The sequence below is a fragment of the Mirounga leonina genome, unplaced genomic scaffold (assembly GCF_011800145.1).
Source record: "Mirounga leonina isolate KUSES-001 unplaced genomic scaffold, KU_Mleo_1.0 Mir_92, whole genome shotgun sequence".
NCBI classification, from domain to species: Eukaryota; Metazoa; Chordata; class Mammalia; order Carnivora; family Phocidae; genus Mirounga; species Mirounga leonina.
The window spans coordinates 3,931,046-3,955,017 of NW_023270852.1; the positions used below are offsets into that span (position 1 = coordinate 3,931,046).

Below are 23,972 nucleotides of genomic sequence, written 5' to 3' on the forward strand. Positions count from 1 at the left end.
TTTGGAGGACACCTAATTCAACTCCATGAAGCTGTAACATGAAAATGAAGTTAAGCATCTAGTGGAGAATATTAAGGTAAATATTTCAAAGAGAATAAATATGAATATTTGTATATTTTAATGAATTCAGAAAAATCTTCACTCCATTGCCTCTCTTCTTCTTGTATAAAATTATAGGTAGTGTCTGTGATCTGTGACCCCCCCTGCAAAAAAAAAAGAAGAAAAAAAGAAAAGAAAAAGACAGTTACCACCTTATTCCCCTGAGTTCAGGCCCACAGTAAAGATACTGAACTCATACTTAGCACTTTATGGTTTTCTATATAAATGTATTTTAGAGCCATCAACTTGCAAAAGGAGCAGGTCAAGCTTAATGTTACTCAAACTTTTCTTTAATAGAGAAAAATCAAAGGAATTATTTAACAATTATTCACAACTATGCTCAATTGACAGATGATTAGCTTAGAAATCTTAAGAGTAACAGAAATGGAAGAGCATACCACCAGAAAAAAAAAAGATAAATTCACTCTATGACTAGAAAATGCTTTAAGATAAAAACATTAATTCAATAAGAAAATAGTTCATATTTCTCTTATCACAGAGACTGTAAGTTTAATTAACTCATTTCTGTATCAAGTTATGCAGCATACCTTCCAGTCTCTAGTTTCTCATGCAAAAGTTTAGAGTTTTTCTCAAAGTAGAGCAAATCAGTGCTAACGGTTTCAAGTGAGGGCTTGGAGGCAGCCTGGAAAGCATTCTTGGAAGGCCATTTACACTCACCTGAACCTAACCCAATACCTTATTTTTTATAATTAATCTCTACTACTAGTGAGTGATTCCCTCACCCTTACTCAACAGATAAATTACTACAAGTGTACCTATAAATTAAAATGGTATCATTCAGTGTGGAGGAGAGTAGCTGGAGCCTAAATGAGACCCTGGCATTCTCCTGGTACTGTTTTTAGAAAACAGAAAAACGACCTCATTCCAGACAATACGTAAAAATAATACTTTAATGAAAGGTACTCATCCTGTCCATACGCTTCCCCTAAAATGCTTGTGAGAAACTCAGTTAAATAACATTAGGATACAAGAGGTAATAAGTGTGTACCTAAAAAAACGTAAGTAGTATACATGAGCCCTGCTTCCTGTAATTCTAACCACATTATCTGACAGGTAGTATTTTCAATATAGTTTTCAGGATAATTATTGTAAAAATACAATAAATACTATAATGGAAATATAGGGATTCATTTATTACTTTTTGGTTTACAAACAAAGGCACCCAATAATGCTTCTATTTACTTCTTATAAAAGATTATCAATTTACATTTAAAACAAAAAGCAAAAAACCCTGAACCAGTTCCTACAGACACACACAAAAAAATGGGAGAAATAAGATTTTTTCCTCCCTGCTTCCAAGCTTTATTACCATTTTTATACCATGTTTATACCATTCTTTAGTCAAAGAACGTATTGCCATGCTTCTTTGTTGAGCTTTCAAACTTATTAATGTTGCCAAGTCAAACTGCAATATAGCCACAAATGATGTCACAATTGATAAAAGCATAGAATCAAGAGTGAATAGTGGGGAAAAAACCCAAATGTATTACAATATGGCTTTATCAAATGAATTAAATGAAATACTAAATTCAATTAGGTTATCGTGTTAAAAACTGAGTTCATACTGTAGAAAATAAAGTCAAACATAACTAAAAACCATGTCTAGCAAATGACACAAACAAACATGAGTTCCAAAATCTTTGAGTTAAGCTTAAAGTCTAGGTGGTGGGGGATTAACAACCTATCTACTCTTCACATTAATTTTAGAACTAAGTTCTAAAATGACATATTAGTCTATTCATTAGTTTCTTCTGACAACAGAATTCTAAACAAACACACAAGATTAATGCAGTGGCCTCAGCACCTGTCCCAGCGAGCATTTCTTTATGTTGGATTACAAGAACAATGACTAGGTCAGAAGACATACCCCCCTCTGTACTTCACATGCCTGGCAAAGTTGTACCTGATTCTTCTGCAAGATACAAAGACAATTCACCTGATTCTAAGTATATTCGGCAGAAGGATAAACATCATAGAAATGTTAGCCTGTTTTCAACATATTATGGAAATGGATTTGGAGAGATGGAGTACTCGATGTAGAGAGCATCTAGAGTTAATCAGTGGGCCACTTTAAATTAAAGGCATCATCATTTATTCCATTTTCAGACACTGTCATGGTCTCTCACACCTTACACAAGGTACGGTCCTAGACCAGAGACTTAGTATCATTTCAAAGAATATATATATATTTATATACATATTTATTTTAAAATAATGTTTAAAAGTTTTACTACAGAAAATCTGGCTTCAACATGGAAGCATTTTTCCTTTTCAAGATTACGCACCTGCATGGAAGAAAGTGGTTTCCTTTACATTTAGTTTTTTTTTTCACAATAACAAAATAAACTTCTTACACATTGCATTTAAATTGACAGAGAAAATTAAGATGTAAAGTTCTATGTAGCTTTTTGTATTGTGCACTGACCTCATTAAACACATTCAAGATATACTGTTGATGATTTAAATATAGTACAACTTGATCAGCTAAATTAGAAGAGTTATGCTGATCAATCTGTTAAACCAAATGTATGTTAAAACAGTAAGGACAGTTAACTACTATTAAGGTTTAAAGGGAATAATAATGTATCATTAAAATATACATTAATTTTCTTGCTATTACTTGTTTCTATAATGCATTTCTTTCTAAAGCTAAAACTACATGCAGAAAAAATAAATGGTACCTTGAAACTCATTCAACAGTTTGCTACTTTATGTGGTATGTAAATAAAGTCCTTTACTTAATTTTATACACGCTATTTTATGCACTATTTTATTTTTCTTGAAGGAATTCAGCTCTCAAGGTCAAAAGTTTAGTATGTGTTTACACACATGTGAGAACGTTTTCTTATTATTATGACTACCTGCAAATACATTCTTCCATAATAAAGCACTTTCAGTTTTCATTGGAAAGACTGCACAAGCCTTTTAAAAGTCCTGTTAATAAAATGTATAAAGGGAAGAGAGCACAAATATAGTGACTCCCTCCCCACCTGCACCCCCCTTTGCCAAAGTCTCAAGAAATCCTCCAACTTCAAAACATGAACAAAATTTCACAGGACTAATTTTTATTTGGTCATAATGTGGACAAGAAAAATGTATTCCTATTCTTTTTGATACTAATAGTCTTATGGAATTCATTTTCATTTTCCTTCAAAAAATACATAGCATATGTTGATATGGATTCTCAAACCTATTTAGATCCAGTAGGGTCTTTAGAATAACATACAGCCTTCTGATTACGGAAGCAACTGATTGCTTATACAAAAATGATGTGCATCAGACCACTAATCAGAGAAAGGAAATTGAGAACATGTCTTTCATATTGGAGACCACTCAATAACTTATAGAATGATGTGAAAATAAGTTTGGCTACAGTTTTAACAAAACTAAAACCCACTTCAACCATTGAAAAAAAATCAAACACTGAAGAATGAAATATCTACCAACTTAGCTAAGTATTCCTGTCCAAATAAATGCTTTCCACTGCACTATATATTAGAGTTAGAAATCACTAAATGTTAAGGCATATTTTAATTAATATGTTCCAGAATTGCACAGTTATACTGGTCAGGGTTCCTATTTCCCCACTGCTACCTTCACCCCACCCCTTGTCCCCAGGGATCAAAATGTTAAGTCATGGTTTTGGTGGCTATTGTAGATTTGAGCTGGCATAACCACAGTGTGTTCACCAGATTTTTATAAGCATAAACATTAAAATGTTACATAAAATTTACCATACTTTATTCCACACTCTGATCTAAGATGGTTTAATGTCTTGACAAAAGGTGAGATGACTTAAGTACATTTTACATTTTGTGCATTTAGACCACCATATGCATAGATGTTCTAATGCTAAATTCTTGTCTTCAGTATCTCATAGTGCTGGATGCTCGGAAGTATGACAGAAACTTGTAACACAGACTAACCACAAAGTACCAGATGTTTCTTGCCATTTGTGATCTTGCAATAAAAATGCGCCAAATCAGGATCACCAAGATAGTATTGAAACCATACCGTATGTTTCTCAACCTGGAAAGCAAATCAAGAGACATATCAGACAATGCTTTCTAGAATAAAATATTGCTGGATGGCAGATGATCGATGCTCAGTTTTCAAATCCATTATTAATTTGAAACCTATTTAAAAATTAACTAGAAGCCCTTAATTTAGAAAGTTAGCAAAAATCAGACCTGACCATGCAGTCCATCAAACAATGCACAACCTCTATTAACAATGAATACACACAAAGGTTTTTCATAACAGTGTATTTGGGATGCAAATTTATTCATTCAACAAGTATTACTGAGCATCTTTCTGTGTGACCAGTACTAAGTATATTGTAGGTAAAACAGACATGCCCCTTGTACTTCTGGAGCTTCCTATCTAATCTAAAAAGGTTTGTTCATTATATACATCATCTTCTAGACAAAATAAACATGTTTTAACATCTTTAGCAACTTCTTTAGCAAGTTGTCAGACAAGTGAACTTCTTTAGTTATAGGTGACAGTCGCATGATCAAAAGCCAATTGGACAAATCTTCATCCGTGAATGAAACATGGCACTAGTCTATATAGGAGGACCCTCCCATTCTCAAAGAGTAATATTAATATTATTGTGCTCATGTTTCAAAACGTTTTTTATAATTTTAATGGTGTTAGAAAAGATCACAAACATTCAGATATGTAACAATGCTACATAAATTCCATTAACTTCAATAGGCAGTCCAAGATAAGACTATAATACACAAACGATATTAAAAAACCAAAGACCTTTGAATTAGGAGTCAAAGATAAGTATTCTAGTTTCCTTTGTCACCTAATACATATGACCTGGGCAAACACAACTTCCCTAACCTTCACTTTCCTCAACTATACAACTAGTTGCCCTGCAAAAGCCTCATACAAGTTGGAGGTATAAAAAGAATGATGTGACGGTCTTAAAAACTGTTATAAAAATTGTATTATAAAAACACTACAAATGAAAGAGGTTACTACTGAAATTAACTGCATCTCTGAATTATGGGATAACAATGATTTTTCCTGTGTTGTCTGGGGTTTTTTAAAACAATGAGTATATATTATGTTTATAATGAGACTAAGGAAATAATTATAACTCTGGTTTTATAAACAAAGAAAAAATTCTATGCTGAATGATGTTATTATTTTATCTCTTTTCCCCTTCCAAAGATGTATTTGACTAGGGCAAAAAACAAACAAACAAAAAACCCTTCAAATGTATTACCTCGTTTATTTTTTAAAATTACCTCTAGTTTAAAATACATTTTCATTTTCTAAAATCTTTACTTCTTCAGTAGTAATATAAGAAAAGACAATAGTGATTTTCAAAACTAAATTCCTACCTGAAATTAGGGCTAAGGAACAGTATAAATTGATGGTAAGTTTCAACAATCATAGGCTAAATTAAAACTCCCATAGTTTCAGTCCAAAGGTAAGCACCTTTCCTAAATGCAATATATTACACTAGCAATATCTTTCATTCAATATACCAGCTTACCCAAAAAAAACAAAACAAAACAAAAATTGTGTAATGTTTCATAAGGAAGACAAGATGAAATCAAGCCGATGTAAAAAACTTACTTGTTCAGATGTTTTCTAGCTGCAGGGAGGCCAGACATTTCTTCATTCAATACATATTTCTTAGTTCCCATGCAGTAGTTCTCTATATATTCTGCCCAATGTAACTGCCGTACATCAATATTAAAGGTCTATAGAAACAAAAAATCTATCGGTTACACTCCTGAATAATTTTTTTCATAGCTAATCAAAAATTCACACTTTCTGAAATTGTTTTAAAGATTTACTTATCTATTTTAGAGAGAGAGAGACAGAGAGAGAGTGAGCGCACAGGGGGAGGGGCAGAGAGAGAGAACCCAAGTAGACTCCACGCTGAGCACAGAGCCCCGACATAGGGCTTGATCTCAGGACCCATGAGATTATGACCTAGGCTGAAATCAAGAGTCAGAAGCTTAAGCAACTGAGCCACCCAGGCGCTCCCAAAATTCACACTTTTTTAAAGGCTACCTGCACATGACAAGACTATAAAATGTTTATAACAATAACTTTTAAAATCTTCCTGCTATTCACAAAGAAATTCTTATCCCTATTTTATACCTTCCACTAAACACAGAAACATTTCAGAAGATAATCTGAAAACTCATGTCAGCATTTAAAGAGAAGTATATGAAATGTAAGAAGAAAGAAACCTGTACCATTAAAAAAAAAAAAAGATAAAATTCCATTGTCCAAATAATCTATGTATTCACCACCGCTTTACACATGTACTAGTATATTTATTTCCAGTTTCTATCTACAGTATCTCTTCTTGAACACCTGCATACCACACAGATTACTTTTCCTACAGAACAGTGATGACATCAAGAGAAAGAATATGTTGTGAAAGCTGGCTTAGGAGTTTAGGGAACAGTAAGGAGGCCATTTGATGAAAAGAAAATTTTACAAAAGTGTTACTTCATGGCAAAATAAGAGGGCTATGCACTGCTCAGTGTTTCTCCATACAGAAACAGATTATTTTTTTGGAATGATAAACCGATTATTCAGTGTTTACCATCACTTATCTGAAAATACCAAGTTGTAGACCAAAATAGCTACATAAATAAACCATTAAAGTAACATTGCACTAAAATGGAGACTCGGCTTCGGATAGGAGATATTATGAGAAGTCATTACATACGTGTAACTGGATCCCCACAGGAAAAGTGAAAGAGTGGAACAGAAACACTATCTGAGAAGACAGCTGGAAATTTCCCCAAAATGACAATACATAAGTCAAAGACTCGAAATACACATACACCACGTATACACATGTATCTGAGCACATGAGAGTAAAATTGTTGAAAATCAAAGATGAAAATTTCAAAGACAGCAGAAAAAGGTGTTATGGATTAGCTCTAAAGGCACAAGTATTAAACTGACAGAGACTTCTCAAAAGCAATGGAAGCCAAAAAACTATGCGACGATGTCTTCCAGGGCTCAAAGAAAACTGTTAACATACAATTCTATACCAGTATAAACATCTTTGACAAAGATGTTTCCAGAAGAATAAAAACTGGGACGATGTGACATCAGCAGATGACTCACACCAGAGGAAGTACACTAAAGGGTATTTTTTAAGCAGAATGAACATGATTCCAGACTGAAGTCTGGACATGGAAGAAGAAATGAAGAGCAATTATGCTGGTAAATCTATGTGAATACTTACTGCACAGACTGCAGTAAGAATAATGATTGTAAGACCTATAATGCACATGCAGAATTAAAATACGTATCGGTCCTTGCGTTATCCAAAAAAGGGCAGAAGTACCAATATTATATTAGCCCTTGATAAAGTAAGGAAGGATGCTGTAATCTCTAGAGTAACCTACCAATACAACTAGTATATTTCTATGTAACTGATACAGATAGGAAAATAGAAAATTGTAAAAAATAACCTCAAAGAAAGCAAAAAAAAAAGAACTTAAAACAAGTTAGACAGGGCGCCTGGGTGGCTCAGTTGGTTAAGCGACTGCCTTCGGCTCAGGTCATGATCCTGGAGTCCCGGGATCGAGTCCCACATTGGGCTCCCTGCTCAGCGGGGAGCCTGCTTCTCCCTCTGACCCTCCCCCCTCTCATGTGCTCTATGTCTCTCTCATTCTCTCTGTCTCAAATAAATAAATAAAATCTTTAAAAAAAAAAACAACAAAACAAGTTAGACAAAGAGAAACACTAAGAGTTAGATTTAAATCAAATATTATCAGAAATTACATTATGGATTAAGTCTTCCAAATAAGGGTCCAAAATTATCAGACTGAAAAAAACCTATATGCTGCTTAGAAGAGAAATATCTAAAAGATAAGGATACAGAAAAGTTGAAAATACAAGGTCAGAGAAAGATATACCTTTCTATTAACAATGTATGGAGCTCCCACTGGCCAGTGCCTTACCAAAAGGGTATGTTGGCAAAGTTTGCATCTTTACAAACTGTTAAGTAGTAATTATCTCAGTCTAGTTTCAATTTACATTTCCATTTTTATGAGTGAGGATGAGTATCTTTTGTTAAGAATCATTTGCATTTATTTTTTTTTTTTTATTTTTTGAGAGAGAATGAGAGACAGAGAGCATGAGAGGGAGGAGGGTCAGAGGGAGAAGCAGACTCCCTGCCGAGCAGGGAGCCCGATGCAGGACTCGATCCCGGGACTCCAGGATCATGACCTGAGCCGAAGGCAGTCACTTAACCAACTGAGCCACCCAGGCGCCCTGCATTTATTTTCTGTAGACTCTTCATCTCTAGCCCATTTTCAATAGGATTATTGGCAATTTTTGCCATTTTTGCCATTTCTACACAAACTTTTTATGTAATATGAAATGCATATTAACATTACATTGAGATACCACTATACACCCAACAAAGTGGATAAAATTAAAAATTAAAATGAAAAGGCTAACTGTTCGGAGGATGTGGATTAACAGGAACTCTCATGAACTGCCACTTGGAATACAAATTGGTTCAACTACTGTGGAAAACTGTTAAGCATTATCAATTACATTGAACATACAAATACCCTTTGACTTAGCTACTATTCTACTTCTAGGTATAGATCCTAAACAAATGTGTGCACATGGTTCAAAAAACTATTCCTAATAGCCAAAAACTGGAAATAACTCAAATATCAACAAAAAAAAGGAAAAATACTGTATTAGGATACCATTTGTATAAAGTCAACAATGGGTATAACTACCATTTAGTGTTAGAATCTGAGATAGTTGTTACTTTTGGGAGATAGTGATTGGGAGGGGGCATGAGGGGATCCTCTGGGGATAATAATGTTCTATTTTTTCACCGGGGTGCTCACTTTCTGATAATCCACTGGGCAGCATGTGTTGTGCACTGGGATGGGGAGAGGGAAGATGGAAAGGGAGAAAATAAGGAATCAGCAGAAGCCACAAATTTCCTAACCTGAGATTATCTGCAGGACCCTGGTACCTACACCTTCTGCTTTGAAGGCTATAGGCAAGGAGGAAGACTGGCTCATAAAGCCTACAGCCCCATAAGTTGAGTCTTTTTTTTTTTTTTTTTTTTAAGATTTTATTTATTTATTTGACAGAGAGAGACAGCAGAAGAGGGAACACAAGCAGGGGGAGTGGGAGAGGGAGAAGCAGGCTTCCCGCCGAGCAGGGAGCCCGATGCGGGGCTCCATCCCAGGACCCTGGGATCATGACCTGAGTCGAAGGCAGACGCTTAACGACTGAGCCACCCAGGCGCCCCAGTTAAGGAGTCTTATGGAATATTTCTGCAAAAAGATAAAAATCCCAAAAGCTGTAGCCTCAGAGCAAAGGTGAAAAAAAAAGTAAACCCACCACACACAGAAGTGGGCAGAAAAACTGCATTCTTGATGCCTTTGTCATGCACAACCAGTACAATGGGACTAAATCTGCATTATCTAATATGGTAGCCACCACAAACCACGCACATCTTTGGGAACTTGAAAGTGACTGGTCTGAACTGAGATGTGCTGGGGAGTGTAAAATGCACACTGGGTTTGAAAGGCTCAGTATAAAAAAAAATTGAAAGTATAATATCCTTTAAATAGTTCTTTAAATTTTAAGTAATTTTTAAATTTTTGTTTAAATTATATATTATTTTGGATATATTAAATAAAACATTAAAATTTTTAAGGAAAGAAGTGGAAAGAGAAAGGAAGCTGCGATTGGGAAAATGAAAAAAAAAAAAAATCACCTTTGAGAAACTGTAAACATGAACCAGCCTACTGAAGGCCCATATTCACCTGAGTTGTGCTAAAAACTTCATCAGATATTTCAAAGTGGGTCCTGGCCTCTTAATGTCACCTGGCTAGTTAATGCTAACACTCACCAGGCTACTGGCAGAAGGGCAAATCCTTATTGGGAAACTGCAATTTCAACACAGGCTTCAAAAAATTCCCACAGAAATCCTCAAGGAACATGAATTTACAGTCAAACAATAAGAAACAAGAAACAAGGTGCCACGAATGAGAGCTAGCTTAAAGGACAGATGAAGTGGCTGATGCTAAGCTGCACAACCTTTAGAAGTCTGCATTAGCGGAAACAGAATTTAAAACAATTATGTCTACAATGTGTCAAGAAAAAAAATTCTAAAGATTATTTAAGAAATGTCTATGAGATTTGAAAAATACACCAAACTTCTAAAAGTGAAAATACCCGAAACCCAAAATTCAGCGGGGTGGCTTAGGCACAGCTGAAAGACTGTCACAGAACTTTAATTATTAGCTCTCAGGCCAGAAACAAAGAGACACAAAATGTGAAATAAAAGTTAAAAGATCTGGAGGTGAGAATGATCTAAAATTCATTAAAATTTCACAAGAAGACAAGAGAATGGTGAAGAGGCCATATGTGAAGAAATAATAATAATCTGACTTCAGATCCAGGAAGCCCACTGTGAAACAGGATAAATTAAAAAATATATAAATATATACCAGACACATTCACAGTGAAACTGCACAATACCAAAAAAACTCTGAAAAAGAGACAATAAGAGGTGACCCATAATGCAAGAGCAAATGAAACTGATTTTTTCAACAGCAATAACATAAGCCAAATAGTAAAGGAATACAAAAGAGAAAGTTATCTTTAATGTGCCAAAATCATGTTACAGAAACACGAGTGAAATAAAGACACATCAGACAATCAAACACTGAGAGTTCACTACTAACAGCACCCTACTAAATCATATTCTGGATAGATTTCAAGCTGAAAGAAAATGACCCTAAAGAGAAGATCTAATAGTAAAGACACTGGTAAGTATTGGTTAAATCTAAGTAACACTAACCAAAATCATATCTAATTATAAGATTTAAATAGAGAATTGAAGTAATGTATAAATATGTATATTAGTGGGGTGGTAGCTACAGCTCAAACACTTTAAGGTCCTAAATATCATTAAGGAAGAAGCTATAGAAAATGCTTAATTTAGACTTTGTTAGCTACGCATGTTAAAATATCTAAGGTAACCTCAAAAAAAAAAAAACATAAAGAGTTTAAGTTTCAAACTAACAGGATGAAATGTGGAATGATAAGAAATGAAAGAATATATGAGTAAAACAATTTCAGAGAGAAGGTTCTTTTCCTCGAAATTCAAAGAAAACAAAGTGAAGGAAAAATGCATAAAGAAGTCCAAGTTTTCTATGAATTTGACTAAAGGGGAAAAAAGAATCAACATTTCAATCATACTTTGAAAGCTACTCTCAAATACTTACACTATAAATTTTAAGATAGAGCAATTTTATTTTACCACCATAATTATGACTGGAAGCTCTAACGAGACACTATAAATAGGTGTCAAATGTCTTTCTTGTTGCATACTGATTGTGAAAAATATCCAATTATTTCTCAGGTTGCTAATGGTTCTCCAATTAGTGTGCTACATATTTTCTAATATAAAACAGGAAATACTTGCCTTTTTATCTTCAGGGTTTAGCTGATTCATCAGCATATTGACATTGTCAGTATTCCAAACCCAAGAATTACTTGTGAAATATTCAAGAAACACCATAGCCTTGTGAAGACGAGTTATTGTTTTCATCATCCTGTATTGTAAGAAAAATGGACAGATTCATAATTTGCATAGATTAGGAAAAAATCTCATCACCACCCAAGGTATCAGTTTCTACACTGAGATAGTAACAGTAAAATTATAATACGTAACTCATTTAGTGTACCAAACCACCAGAGAGTAAGAATATTTCTGTATCTTTGAAGAACATCTTATAAATCCAAAATGGAAAAAATTTTTAAGCAGCAGCAAATGAATTTAATGCTGCCTAAACAGAGTTCTGTTGATATATGAAATTAATTTTCAAAGGAAATACAGTACTTTGAGGTCACATTTTCCACTATAATCCTAAGCAAATAAATGGATTCAATTAGTATTCCCTTGCTCTTTGTTCCTTCAATCACATTTTGGTTCAGCTACAATTACTAAGATTTCCTGTGAACTCATAATACATGGTGTTACGTTATAATCTCAACTCTTTAGCATCATGGAGGCAAAGTATACAGAAATACTCGTTTGCCATTTAATCAACTCTCTCCAAATACATTTTTAAAGTAATTTTCTCTTTAACACAGACAGGTACCACTCTTGGTTGTCTGAATGTGCTGTGAAATCAATGACTCATGCTGAAAACTTTCTGAAATAGATATTCAAGATATTCACCTAACTTCCCAAAACCCCCATTATCCATCCTTATAGAATAGAAATAAGGAAGTTTGATATTTTTTATTTGTTCCTTTTTAAAAAGGACGAAGGGCCTTAATCTTTAAATCTGTCATTTTACATATCATGGCACACTGTAAGTCATTGATATCGTAACACTAACCAGAGCAGTAACATCTAATTACCTATGATAAGTAGGAAAAGGGAAGAAAGAACTTTCTAAAACAAAACACACACCAAAAATCCCTGGCCTCTGATAAACAGAAAAATAATTTGTGGAGAAATACTCTAAAAGAATTCTATTTATATTCCCACGATAAGGATTAGCATTTACATAGTTTAGAAAGTCCCAAAATCAGGGGTTTTAGAAATGGGGAAAAATGGGAGAAAATTAGAACATTAGAAATGGGGGAAAAGTCAAAACAGTAACATTAGCTAAACAATTCTGAGGACACATTCAATATGTTTAGAAAGAAACCTTGAATCCAGAACACTACAAGAAAATGAGGCAACATGGACTATGCAAAGGAAAACTGTAGTTCATGCAAGAAAGTAATCCCAAAATAAAACTTCCATCAAACACGAAAAGAATTACTGAGCATCGAAGGCTGTATTTGGACAGGAAGAGTTCAGACAGATAGAAAGCACATGGGGGGAGCGGGGAGGAAACCAAGACATGCTCCTTTTAGAAAAGAGATCAGACCATTTTTTTCCTATAACAAAAACAAAAAAAGATATAACAGGTCTGTAATTAAATCAGTATCTACCATCACAACCAGTATAGTGCACTTGAATGACACACATACACATATTTGCTTAACATCATTTTCCAACATACATCTTATTAACAAGTTCTTCTTCCTGATTTCTTTTTCACTGACAATTCTCACCTAGTCTTATCTTTAGATTCACTCAAGTGACAGAATTACCCTGCAACCAATCACTGATTCAGCCATTTAAAAATACAATAAAAAATTGGAGGGGAAGAAGGAAATCTGAAAGGCCACTTCCATGTGAAGTTCACGGAGTATTTATCAAGCAATAAAAGTACTGGATTGAATACTATCGGGATAAAAAGAAACTTTAAAACTCTGCATAATCACTCTGGTTCAAATGCCCTATGAGCAGATAGATGCCTGAGACTACATCACCATGTATGTTCTGAGTATGTATTTATCCTTTATTATTATCACAACCTGCAAAAAAATCACCACAATCCGCCAAGATCTAGCCCAGGATTTCTCCAACCTCAACACTACAAACATTTTGAGCCCAATAATTCTCTGTGGTGGGGGGCTGTCCTGTGCATTGTAAGATGTTCAGCATCCCTGGCCTCTACCCATTAGATGCCAGTAGCATAACCTCCCCCTAAAAACATCCCCAAATGCTATTAAATGTTCCCTGATGGAGGCCAAAACTACCCTCCATTAACAACCAGAAAGATTAAAAAAAGAAAAAAAAAAAATCAGATTCACAGAAGTTAAGCTAGAGAGAGTTAGGCTAAATAACAAAAAAATCGGACTATGGAACCATTTTCCTAATGTCATTTTTAAGAGTGATGAAGTATCTACTGCATTTCAAGAGTGAGAGTGAATAATTTATGCTGCCTCCACTTGCAGTAAGACCACACATCCTAATCCCAAGTGACTGTCACCCAGGATTCCTTATGATGCATGTCTGAGTGGTACTTTTTATCATTACATTGAGAAACGCAGTAAGTTAGATTTTTATCTAGCTGACACACAGAATAATGAAAATGAATAAAGTGGACACCATGAATGCCATGATTAACATTACTTTAATGTAGAAGGAGGCATTATATTAAGGTCCTAGTATAAGACATAAAGCCCAGTACCTTGTTCAGTAAATATCTGAACAAATTAAATAACATAAATAAGACTCTGTATTTAACATTTATAAGACTGCCTAAAGGAAAAACCTCTCTGGCTCTTGTTGCCTTTAGACTGTAAGCCCCAAGGTCAAGGGTCATCGCTGCTCTCATACTAGCCTTGCGCAAGACAAACCTCAATTAGAAAGATTCTTTACTTGAGGTTTCCTATTTGGAGCAGACTTTAAACTCCAAAGGTGATTACAATATTTTCTAGCCTACATGCTCACCTACAATATCACCCTGACTATCTTCCCATCAAGAGGTAAAAGGTAACTTATAACCAGGAGAATGAGGTGGAAATGACACTGCATAACCTCCAAGGGTGAGTAAGAAAAAGTGATACAGCTTTCTGCCTTGCTCACTGGAATACTTACACTTGAAGGCTTCGGTCACCATTTATGCTGTCCACCCCCTAAGGCTGCTCTGCTGAAGGAAGCCCAAATCAGTGCATGTGGAGAGATGGTGTAGAAAGGCTCTGAGACTATGTGACGTGAGAAAGATGCCCAGCCACTCTTGCTGCTCTGTACCCTTCCTTTCCTACTCCCACAGTGTACCTGCTCCAGTCCACATCTGACTGCATCCACTTGAAAGATGCTGAGCTAAAACCACCCAGGTAAAGCTTTCTAGAATTTATGACCCACAGAAATCATGAGATAAGTAAAGTGACTGTTGTTCTAAGATATGAAGTTTGATGTCAATTATACAACTTAAAAAAAAAAAAAAAGACTCTAAGTTTGAAGTGATATATCATGCAGCACAGATCACAGAACAGATATCAGTACAGGGAATGAGAGGCTGCTATAATAAACATCTAAAACATGTAGTATTGGCTTTAGGATCAAGTACACAGAATCTGGAAGGCCCTTGCGGAGACCACTGGTGAAACCTGGAAGGACCAAGAGAAGAATGTTAGTGGAAACTTTAAAGAGAGCTTTAAGGAAGATACTTGTGACGGCTTGAAGGAAAGTGAGAAAAATACTGTTGGAAGTTAGAAGAACTAAATTGTCACTTGTGGTAAAATGAAAAATAAAAACTCTACCTAATAAACTTGATGATCTAGCCAAGAAGATTTCCTCAAGAGAGGACAAAGATGATCTTTTAAAAAAATGAACTATATGAGTAGAATTTGGAAGGGATGTAAAATGTCAGCCAGGAATTCTTTAAGAAATGGCTTCTGAGCATAGCTCAAGTCCAGAATGCAGATGTGAGATTCTTTGTTAAGACCTCAGAAAGATCTAAAATAGTTCCTCATAGAACCTTTCAGATAAACAAAAGGCTCATGCCAATCTTAAAGACATGTCTCATAGAAACTGTTGTCGAAGAGGCAGAACCTGAGAGGCAAAGATCTAAGATCGAAGGGTGTTGTTCCATAGCAACCTCATATAGAACCCAAGATAGAAAAAGGCATGTTTCAAAGAGATCTGCGCGTATGGCTTTGGTCTAATGGAGTAGATTGTTTTAAAATGAGATATACGGGAAACCTGCAGTTTTAAAAGGAATCTGATCAGTTTACACTTAAAGGGACAGAGACAAAAGTGAAAAGAGGCCTCTGGATCTAGGTCAGCAGACCAGAGCCTAGGGATCAAAGCCACCTGTTTTTTGTAAATAAAGTTTTATTGGAATGTAGTCATGCTTACTCACTTACATATTACTTATGGCTGCACAGCTGAGCGGTTGCAAGGTGGAAGCTACATTTAACAGCAGAGTTGAATAATGCACATGGCCCTTTACAGAACAAGTTTGCTGATCGCAGCCCTAGGCGCTCCCAACATTTTACGGGCAAGAAGTAGGGTAAGAAGGTGATTCAGCTGCAAACCCAGGCCATTTTTTTTTTTTTTTTTAATGAAAAAGAAGGATGACTCAGAGGGCAGAGCCAAGAATCTCAAAGAACAACCAGAGAGGGGGCCAGTCGTTAAGCGTTTGCCTTTGGCTCAGGTCATGATCCCAGGGTCCTGGGATCGAGCCCCGCATTGGGCTCCCTGCTCCGCGGGAAGCCTGCTTCTCCCTCTCCCGCTCCCCCTGCTTGTGTTCCCTCTCTCGCTGTGTCTCTCTCTGTCAAATAAATAAATAAAATCTTTAAAAAAGGGGCACCTGGGTGGCTCAGTCGTTAAGCGTCTGCCTTCGGCTCAGGTCATGATCCCAGGGTCCTGGGATCGAGCCCCACATCAAGCCCTGCATCGGGCTCCCTGCTCCGCGGGAAGCCTGCTTCTCCCTCTCCCACTCCCCCTGCTTGTGTGTTCCCTCTCTCACTGTGTCTCTCTCCGTCAGATAAGTAAAATCTTTATTAAAAAAAAAAAAAAAAAAGAACCACCAGAGAGTAGGACTGAACCCTAATTAAGAAGCCACCAAACATAACCTAGCTGGAATTCAAAACTGTTACAGATGAGTGACTGCACAAAATTGTCCAGTCATTTTCCTATGCTTGTCTCACCCCTACACGTTGTGTGTATGGGCAGCAGGTAACTTGGCACTTTCATTCACAGGTTTTCAGACCAATACTTGAGGAACTACACCCGCAAAACCACTCCTAAACAGCCTTATCTACAACTGCACCAGATTCAGTTGACCCAACAGTGGCTTCACGCTGATGCCAGAAAGGTCTTGGTAGGGTGGAAGAGGTAAGTGTATTTCCCATGAGGGAAGGGTATGAACTGTTGTGGCCAGAAGGCAGACTAGAGCCAACTGCACTTTCCAAAATGGCTTCAACAATACCTTTCAACTAACTTGCTCACATTTTACACGATCTTGAACATTCTCTACATCCCCTTTCCTTGAATTTTGGAGGACTTGAGTGACTCACGTGTGACTGAAAGAATGAGGTAGTGCTGCATGATTTCTATGGGCAGGTCAGAAAATGCACACACCTTCCACCTGCCTGCTGAAAGACCTCTCCTTGAAGCCTTCAGTCACCGCGTAAGCAGTCCATTTCCCCTAAGGCTACCACTAGTTCTCGAAAAGAGACTGCAGGAAGAGATCCTGACACTTTATGAAGAGACATCGACACAAGATGTTTCCACTGCATGCCCCCCTTTCAGCTCCATCTGACAATCATGTCAAAGACCCCCAAGCCAAAACTGCCTGGCTGATTCCCTCCTGAAGTCCTGATCCTGAGAGAAACAATAAACCGAAAGAAATAATAAAGTAACTTCTGCTTTTCTAAGAGCCACTAAGTTTGAGATGATTTGTTATACAGCAACACCGACTATAAATTATTTAATAAACTCTGGCTATTCATTCATTGTTTAAGTTTACTAAGCCCCCTTTTCTGTATAAGGCTTTGTGATATGTTTACCCTGTTTTACTTTTTTGACCTAGTTTTGACTTTTCTGCTCTAATATGCAATAACCTTATTAATATCAGGAAGGCATGCAATGCCATCACTCAGGAATTTACATTTGCTTTTTAGCCATGAAAGAATGCTGCCAATCACAAATACTGCATTTCATAGACCACTCTAAAGAAACTTCAAAATAATTGATATATTTTGGATCTTTTTTCCATTAAGTATTTCTTTACCTGTCCTAAAGTTGTTCAATTTGACACCTCTCACATATTTCAATATTTAACACATTGGGTTAGGAACATAATTGACAACTGAATCCACAGAAAATCCCTACAAGAAACTCAGATCCTGATACACTATAACTGGCAGATACCTCACTTTTATTTTTTGAACAGTTGATGGAAGTTCTGGAATCAGCATCTTCTTTATACATTAATACTCAAATCCTGAACTCTCCAATCAAAGGCTCCACTGTAACGCCCATGTAGTTAAAAAAAATAGATATATTTATGGTACATTTCGCTATAATTCTGGTAAAGATAGTAGGAGGACTTTAAGTTTGTGGGGTTTCAATAAGAAAGAAAAGAAAAAAGAAAGGCTATATAACAACCGTAAGAAAACATAAAACTTCCCATTTGTTAACTTTTGTTTTAAACTATGACATTTTCAACCTGGAAAATTAGTCAAAAACTGTAATTACCATATTATAAGCTGAATGGGCAGCTGAGATATTTCAAGCCATTAATTTTTTAGATTCTATGTTTTTTCATATAAAACTGTACAATCCACTCATAGCAAACATTTTACCCTTAATCCCCTACAGACTCACCTCTGAGTTTTTAAAGGGGAGAGACGGGCTCAATTTCAGCTTATAATAACAATGACAACCTTGATGCTGGACATTTCCTCTATTATGGGATTTTGGAGGATCAATGGCCCAATAAGAATGAGATCCACAATTAGTCTCCCCAAATATTCTAAATTTCTAAGAAATGTCCTAGCATCTTGATTGTGATTGTGATTAATCAGTTTAGTAATTCTAAAGGTAAAGCTCATGCTAGCGGACTTTTTGTCTCTCCAGCAAGCTTCCACCACCTTACCAATACATAGATGTATTTACTGCTATTCTTCTTACCACGGTTTCTGACCTGTCAACCTGAGTGCAAGATCAAGCAATAATGCAGGTACTGTATGTCTGACACCCTTCCAATAATGAAGCAATAAGTTGTTGGAATACAACTTAACATTGGGGCGCCTGAACACTTGGTTTAAAGGATTCATCTTGAAGGAATGATTTAGATAATATCCTGTAGGAAAAATAAGCGTCAGAGCATTTTGAATGTTATTTGTTATTCAGAAAAAACACCTAAAATTAGACCTAGAATTCAGCACATGACAATAATTTATCATCCAAACTTCAGAATAAATTAGAGTAAGTGATGACACTACCTTTGCTTTTCTGACAAAGTCTTAATTCAAGAGTCTTCTCATTCACAAAAGGCCATTAAGCCTTATCATAAGCATAAACAAATAGAGAGTTAATGAATATGCATTTTAGTGTAAGCATGGGTTGTTTAACAGTCAGAGGAACAGATAAGACAGAGCTAGTCACCATTACCTTGGGCTTCTTCCAGTCATCCTGAGGTAGATATCATACAGGAATGCTGGGGCCTTATGGCTTACAGCAATCCAGTAATGATATAAAAGGTGATTGGAGGTTAGATTTACATTGGGCCGTCTGAAGGCCTGTTCGAGAGGATTCCTCTTGAAAGTGGAAATTACATGGTATTCTGAGGAAGAAAAGTTGTGTAACAGCTTTGATAATAACCATGTAATGAAGTTTTGAAAAAAAAATCATGTTTTTACAAAGCAAAATATTTTACCAAAGATGTCAGAGTTCGCTCAATTAAAAAACAAACTTTTCTACTCTCGATAGTAGCTAAGAGAATAGGAGTATTAGACTGCTGAACTTGAGTGGTTTTAGAACTGTCACTATTTATGAATTTTAATTAGATGAATGAATTTTTGTTACAATTCACTCTTAAAAATCCTTTTAATGTTTTACCTATGTCAGTTTACAATGTCACTTTCTATATTTCACCTCTCACGATAGCTTCTTTCTTTCTGTTCCTCTTTCCAGATTCTTATTACTGTATACTTACTTAAAAAAGAAAAGGAAAATCATCATCCTTTGCTTATAAATAATTAAGTTGCTCAAATTAACATACATCAACAAGCTTAAAACAACCCAAAATTAACTTCTGCTGTAATTTATTTAGGCAATACAATATCAACAAAACCAAATCTATTATCTATGTTAATACTTTAATGGAAATGTATATTGAGAAATCCACTGAAAAATAATGCTTAGCTTGATTTTTACTACACTTTACAACACAATGAGAGATTACAAAAAACCTAACTCATTTCAGTGTTTTAAAATTCTTAGAATACTATTTAAATAATTATCATAAAATTAAAATCACCCTAGATTGGATTTTTTTTCTTATGTTATAATGGTCAATCTTTAAATTGAAATAAAAATGGCACAGAAAAACCCTAGGACAAATGACATAAAGATTTACTTTAAAATCAAAACTGTTCTGTAAGGGTAACAAAAATTGTTCAATGAGAGGTAAAATAAGACCTATTACTAAATCCATGCCATCGATATATCTTACTTTAAATTTGAAAAACAACTTAAAAATTATTCAATTTCAGTAGGCTTTAAGTTCTATTAACCCTAATTTAGAACAAGCAATATAGCACACATATATTCCTGTGAATCTGTGAACTTCAATAAATTAATAAATGTAATAGAAAATACTGGGGCAAAACGTATCCTCCTTGCTAACTCCTTAATTTATTACTCTTGGGGTAGCTGGCTAGGTAGGTGGCTAGGAGCTAGGTGGCTCCTGTGATGTAACAACTCCTGTAGCTGGAAGTGATACTGCCTTTGAATAGACAACTTCAGGACTGAGAGTACCATGAGGGAGGGAAAAAAATCACTGTTTCCTCATCCTGGGCATTTATCTGTGAAGGAGGCTGCAGACGGCAGCAGAAAATTAGTACAGTCAGAAAAGGGTGGGCCAACGAGGGAATATACTGCAGGATGTTTTTTAATTTATGAAATACTGCTAAGGACCACAAGGCAGCGTAAGTATAGATATTCTAATACAGCAATTAAAATAAGAATAAACTGGTAACTCAGTGGCTTTTTAATGCCTTGTGGGTATGTTCTAACATAAAAACTCAGTGGGTATTTTAAGTTAAGATGTATTCTAACGTTCAAAAACACAGGTAAAACCATACCAACTTCACCCCAGTGGAAAGGGTTAGTGCTGCCTGTTGTGCAGTTATACACCATGACGTTTCTTGGTCTGCAAAGACAGAGATCAAAGCAGTGAGACATCAAAAAGAGGCCAAGCTTATCCAATCGACATCTTAAACAACATTCAAGTAGGAAGAAGTAAGGATGATGGGTACCTTGTCTACACTGGTTATTTTAAAAATTATCCTTAAACAATTAATCTTTGTGTCTGAAGGGCTATTTACAACTACCCTTCCCCCCCCCACCAAAAAAATTATTATAAAAAAAATAAATATTTTTCTCTTTTCGTATTCTTCTTCCTTATAATAGCAGGAGTATCTGGTTTTAAATGTAAGGAAAACAACAATGACAAACAACCTCAGCTCTTCCTATCTTCTTTTCATTTCCAGAGGCTCTAGTTTAAAAACTATGGACTGAGTTCCCTTTTACCAGAAACAATATACTCATATAATCGTATTTTTTAGGATATAAAATGCTGACTTAAAAAATAAGGGCAGTTCGGGCGCCTGGGTGGCTCAGTTGGTTAAGCAACTGCCTTCGGCTCGGGGCATGATCCTGGAGTCCCGGGATCGAGTCCCGCATCGGGCTCCCTGCCCAGCGGGGAGTCTGCTTCTCCCTCTGACCCTCCCCCCCTCTCATGCTCTATATCTCATTCTGTCTCTCAAATAAATAAAGAAAATCTTTAAAAAATAAAAATAAAAAATAAGGGCAGTTTATTGATTAGGGAAAAAAAATGTTATTGAAAAGCTTAAAATTTAAGAGTTACCTGTAAATGCTACTACTCCCTTTTACAAAGAGGCCTAAGTCAATTAAAGGTGCTTTAGTGGGGCAACTGGGTGGCTCAGCTGTGGGGCAGCTGAAGGTGTCTGCCTTCAGCTCAGGTCATGATCCCAGGGTCCTGGGACTGAACCTCACATCAGGCTCCCTACTCGTGGCGGGGGGGGGGGGTCGGCTCCCCTCCCCTCCCCTCCCTCTGCCCCTCCTCCCTGCTTGTGTTCTCCCTTGCTCTCAAATAAATAAATAAATCTTTAAAGCTACTCTAGTGTGCCATGTTTGATATATGTAAGCCATTCTCTGAAAATTTCAGTTTTTTCTATGTTGAGTTTATACTAAGTTTTAGTTTGGATTAAAAAAGCACCAGGGTTTTGGGTTTTTCTCATTCTTAATCCCAAATGAACTTGTCCATCCTGTAGATAGTATATGAAAATTAATGTCAATTCTTAATTACAACTGATGGGACTACTTGCTATATTACCTATGATTAAATCAATTCTTGCAATTGGAAGTGATAATACCTGTACATACTGGTATGGAAATTGCCAGGACTGAGGGATTAATTAACATTAGCCATCAGCTCCGTTTTCCCTTCACAGTTACTATTTATTTAACAAGCGACATTGTCACCTCATATACCTATTAACTCCGGAATACCAGGCTGCCGCCAGACTCGTGTTGACAACTACATCTACAGGAACAAGATCTGCAAGGGCACTGTTGGAGGCACGCATCGTTCGAAGAATTCCTTTCCCTGCCTTTGTTGAAATTAAAAACAACACCTTAAGATATATAAGGCAGAGTGCATATATATACACACATACACATATACATATAAAGATACACTGAAAACAGGAAAATATGCAGAATGTTAAATAAGTCAAAAGGTTTACTTACCGCAATAAAGAGACCACTTGGTCCATTAAAGTTATCAATCCATCCCTAATAAAAAATTAAAAATAGGGGGAGCTGAGAAATATTATAAAACTAGAGATTTGAAATCTACAACCCCATATATATACTTAGCAGTTTTCTTCTAAAAACTAAAAAAGACAAGATTCAGACCAGAATATTTCTCTCCTTCTGTAACAGAAGCAGTCTTCTCCTGATATTGCAAATGGTGAAATTAAGTCATTTTCAAAGGGTTACCTACTCTTCCATTAACTCTCTACAAAGAGAAATCAATAAAAAGGACTTTATACCTGTCAAATATTTTAGCTAAATTAAACCTTCTCACGTTTAATTTTGTGCTATTTACTGAAGCAGCATCCTGAGACTGGGGGGAAATGGGAACTCCTCAATATTACTGAATAAAACAGACGAAAAGACAACACTTGTCAAAGCAACAAGAGATACCACTTACTATCATAATAGAGACCTAGGTTTTTTATAAATCAATTCATGTTAGTTTATATCTATTTTCCCTTATTCCAGGGATTCACAAATACCATAATGGCCTGCTTTTCTACAGCAAATTATCATAGAAATTTCTTATGCCTTTCTTAGCCTGTGATCTATACAAGGAAGAGTTTACCCCTTGGAACGCTTGCCTCTTTTTGGTACTAAAAAGCAAATGAAATAAAATAAGATCCTGAATATTCTTATCTCTATTTCTTTCACCTCCACAAGGGAAACTAATCAGTAAATAATTTTAAAAGCCAACAAATGCTGATGTGTCAGAGTCCAATATCTTGTCAGTCACAAAGAAAACGTATAATGCAATGTCTACTTTGACTCCAGACAACATCGCAGACTTTGATTGAATTTAACTTTCAGTTAAGATTTTGAAAATGTTTATCTGCATTTCTATATACACAGCATTACATTACAAAAAAGTACCAACAAAAGTATCTCTTTCTATGAATGAGAACAACTTTGCCAGAGTAAGCCATGTACAGTAAAAAACACCTGCTCTTATATCAAACAACTGCCAACTCTTTTTATACAAAGATAAGACTTAAAATTCTCAATTCCATTATTTACAAAGATTTCTCACAACTTACCGGAAAAGGTTCTTTCCAACTGGCACCAACAATCGATGGCCTTACAATCGCCACATTTAGCTTTGCTCCTTCTTGTTGTACAACATATTCTGCCAATGCTTTTGTGTATATGTATGTATTAGGTCTGTCTCCTATCAACTTTGGTGTGATATCATTTACTAGGCCATCATCCATCCACCTGGTTAGCACAGAAATTGCATGCAAAAATATATTCAGTAACTTTGCATATTCAAACATATCTGTTGCTCTGACTCAAATGATTTGACAACTTTTACTAAAAAAAAGTGAATCCTACTTTCATTAAACATCAACTACAAGCCCACATCTCTTATATACAATTT

The 23,972-nt window shown here is 35.7% G+C and overlaps 1 protein-coding gene across 1 annotated transcript in view; it reads right to left on the minus strand.

The window, feature by feature from the left end:
* Positions 1-1,232: 1,232 nt before the first annotated feature.
* FAR1 (fatty acyl-CoA reductase 1) overlaps positions 1,233-23,972 on the minus strand; it is a 66,408-nt gene continuing 43,668 nt past the window's right edge. Inside the window, exons 5-12 of the mRNA XM_034995477.1 lie at positions 23,632-23,809; positions 22,526-22,570; positions 22,268-22,386; positions 20,836-20,903; positions 19,142-19,313; positions 11,591-11,720; positions 5,719-5,846; positions 1,233-4,149 (exon numbers count right to left, since the gene is read on the minus strand). Coding sequence (XP_034851368.1) covers positions 3,987-4,149; positions 5,719-5,846; positions 11,591-11,720; positions 19,142-19,313; positions 20,836-20,903; positions 22,268-22,386; positions 22,526-22,570; positions 23,632-23,809 — 1,003 coding nt within the window. The 3' untranslated portion in view covers positions 1,233-3,986. The remainder of the gene's footprint in view (positions 4,150-5,718; positions 5,847-11,590; positions 11,721-19,141; positions 19,314-20,835; positions 20,904-22,267; positions 22,387-22,525; positions 22,571-23,631; positions 23,810-23,972) is intronic.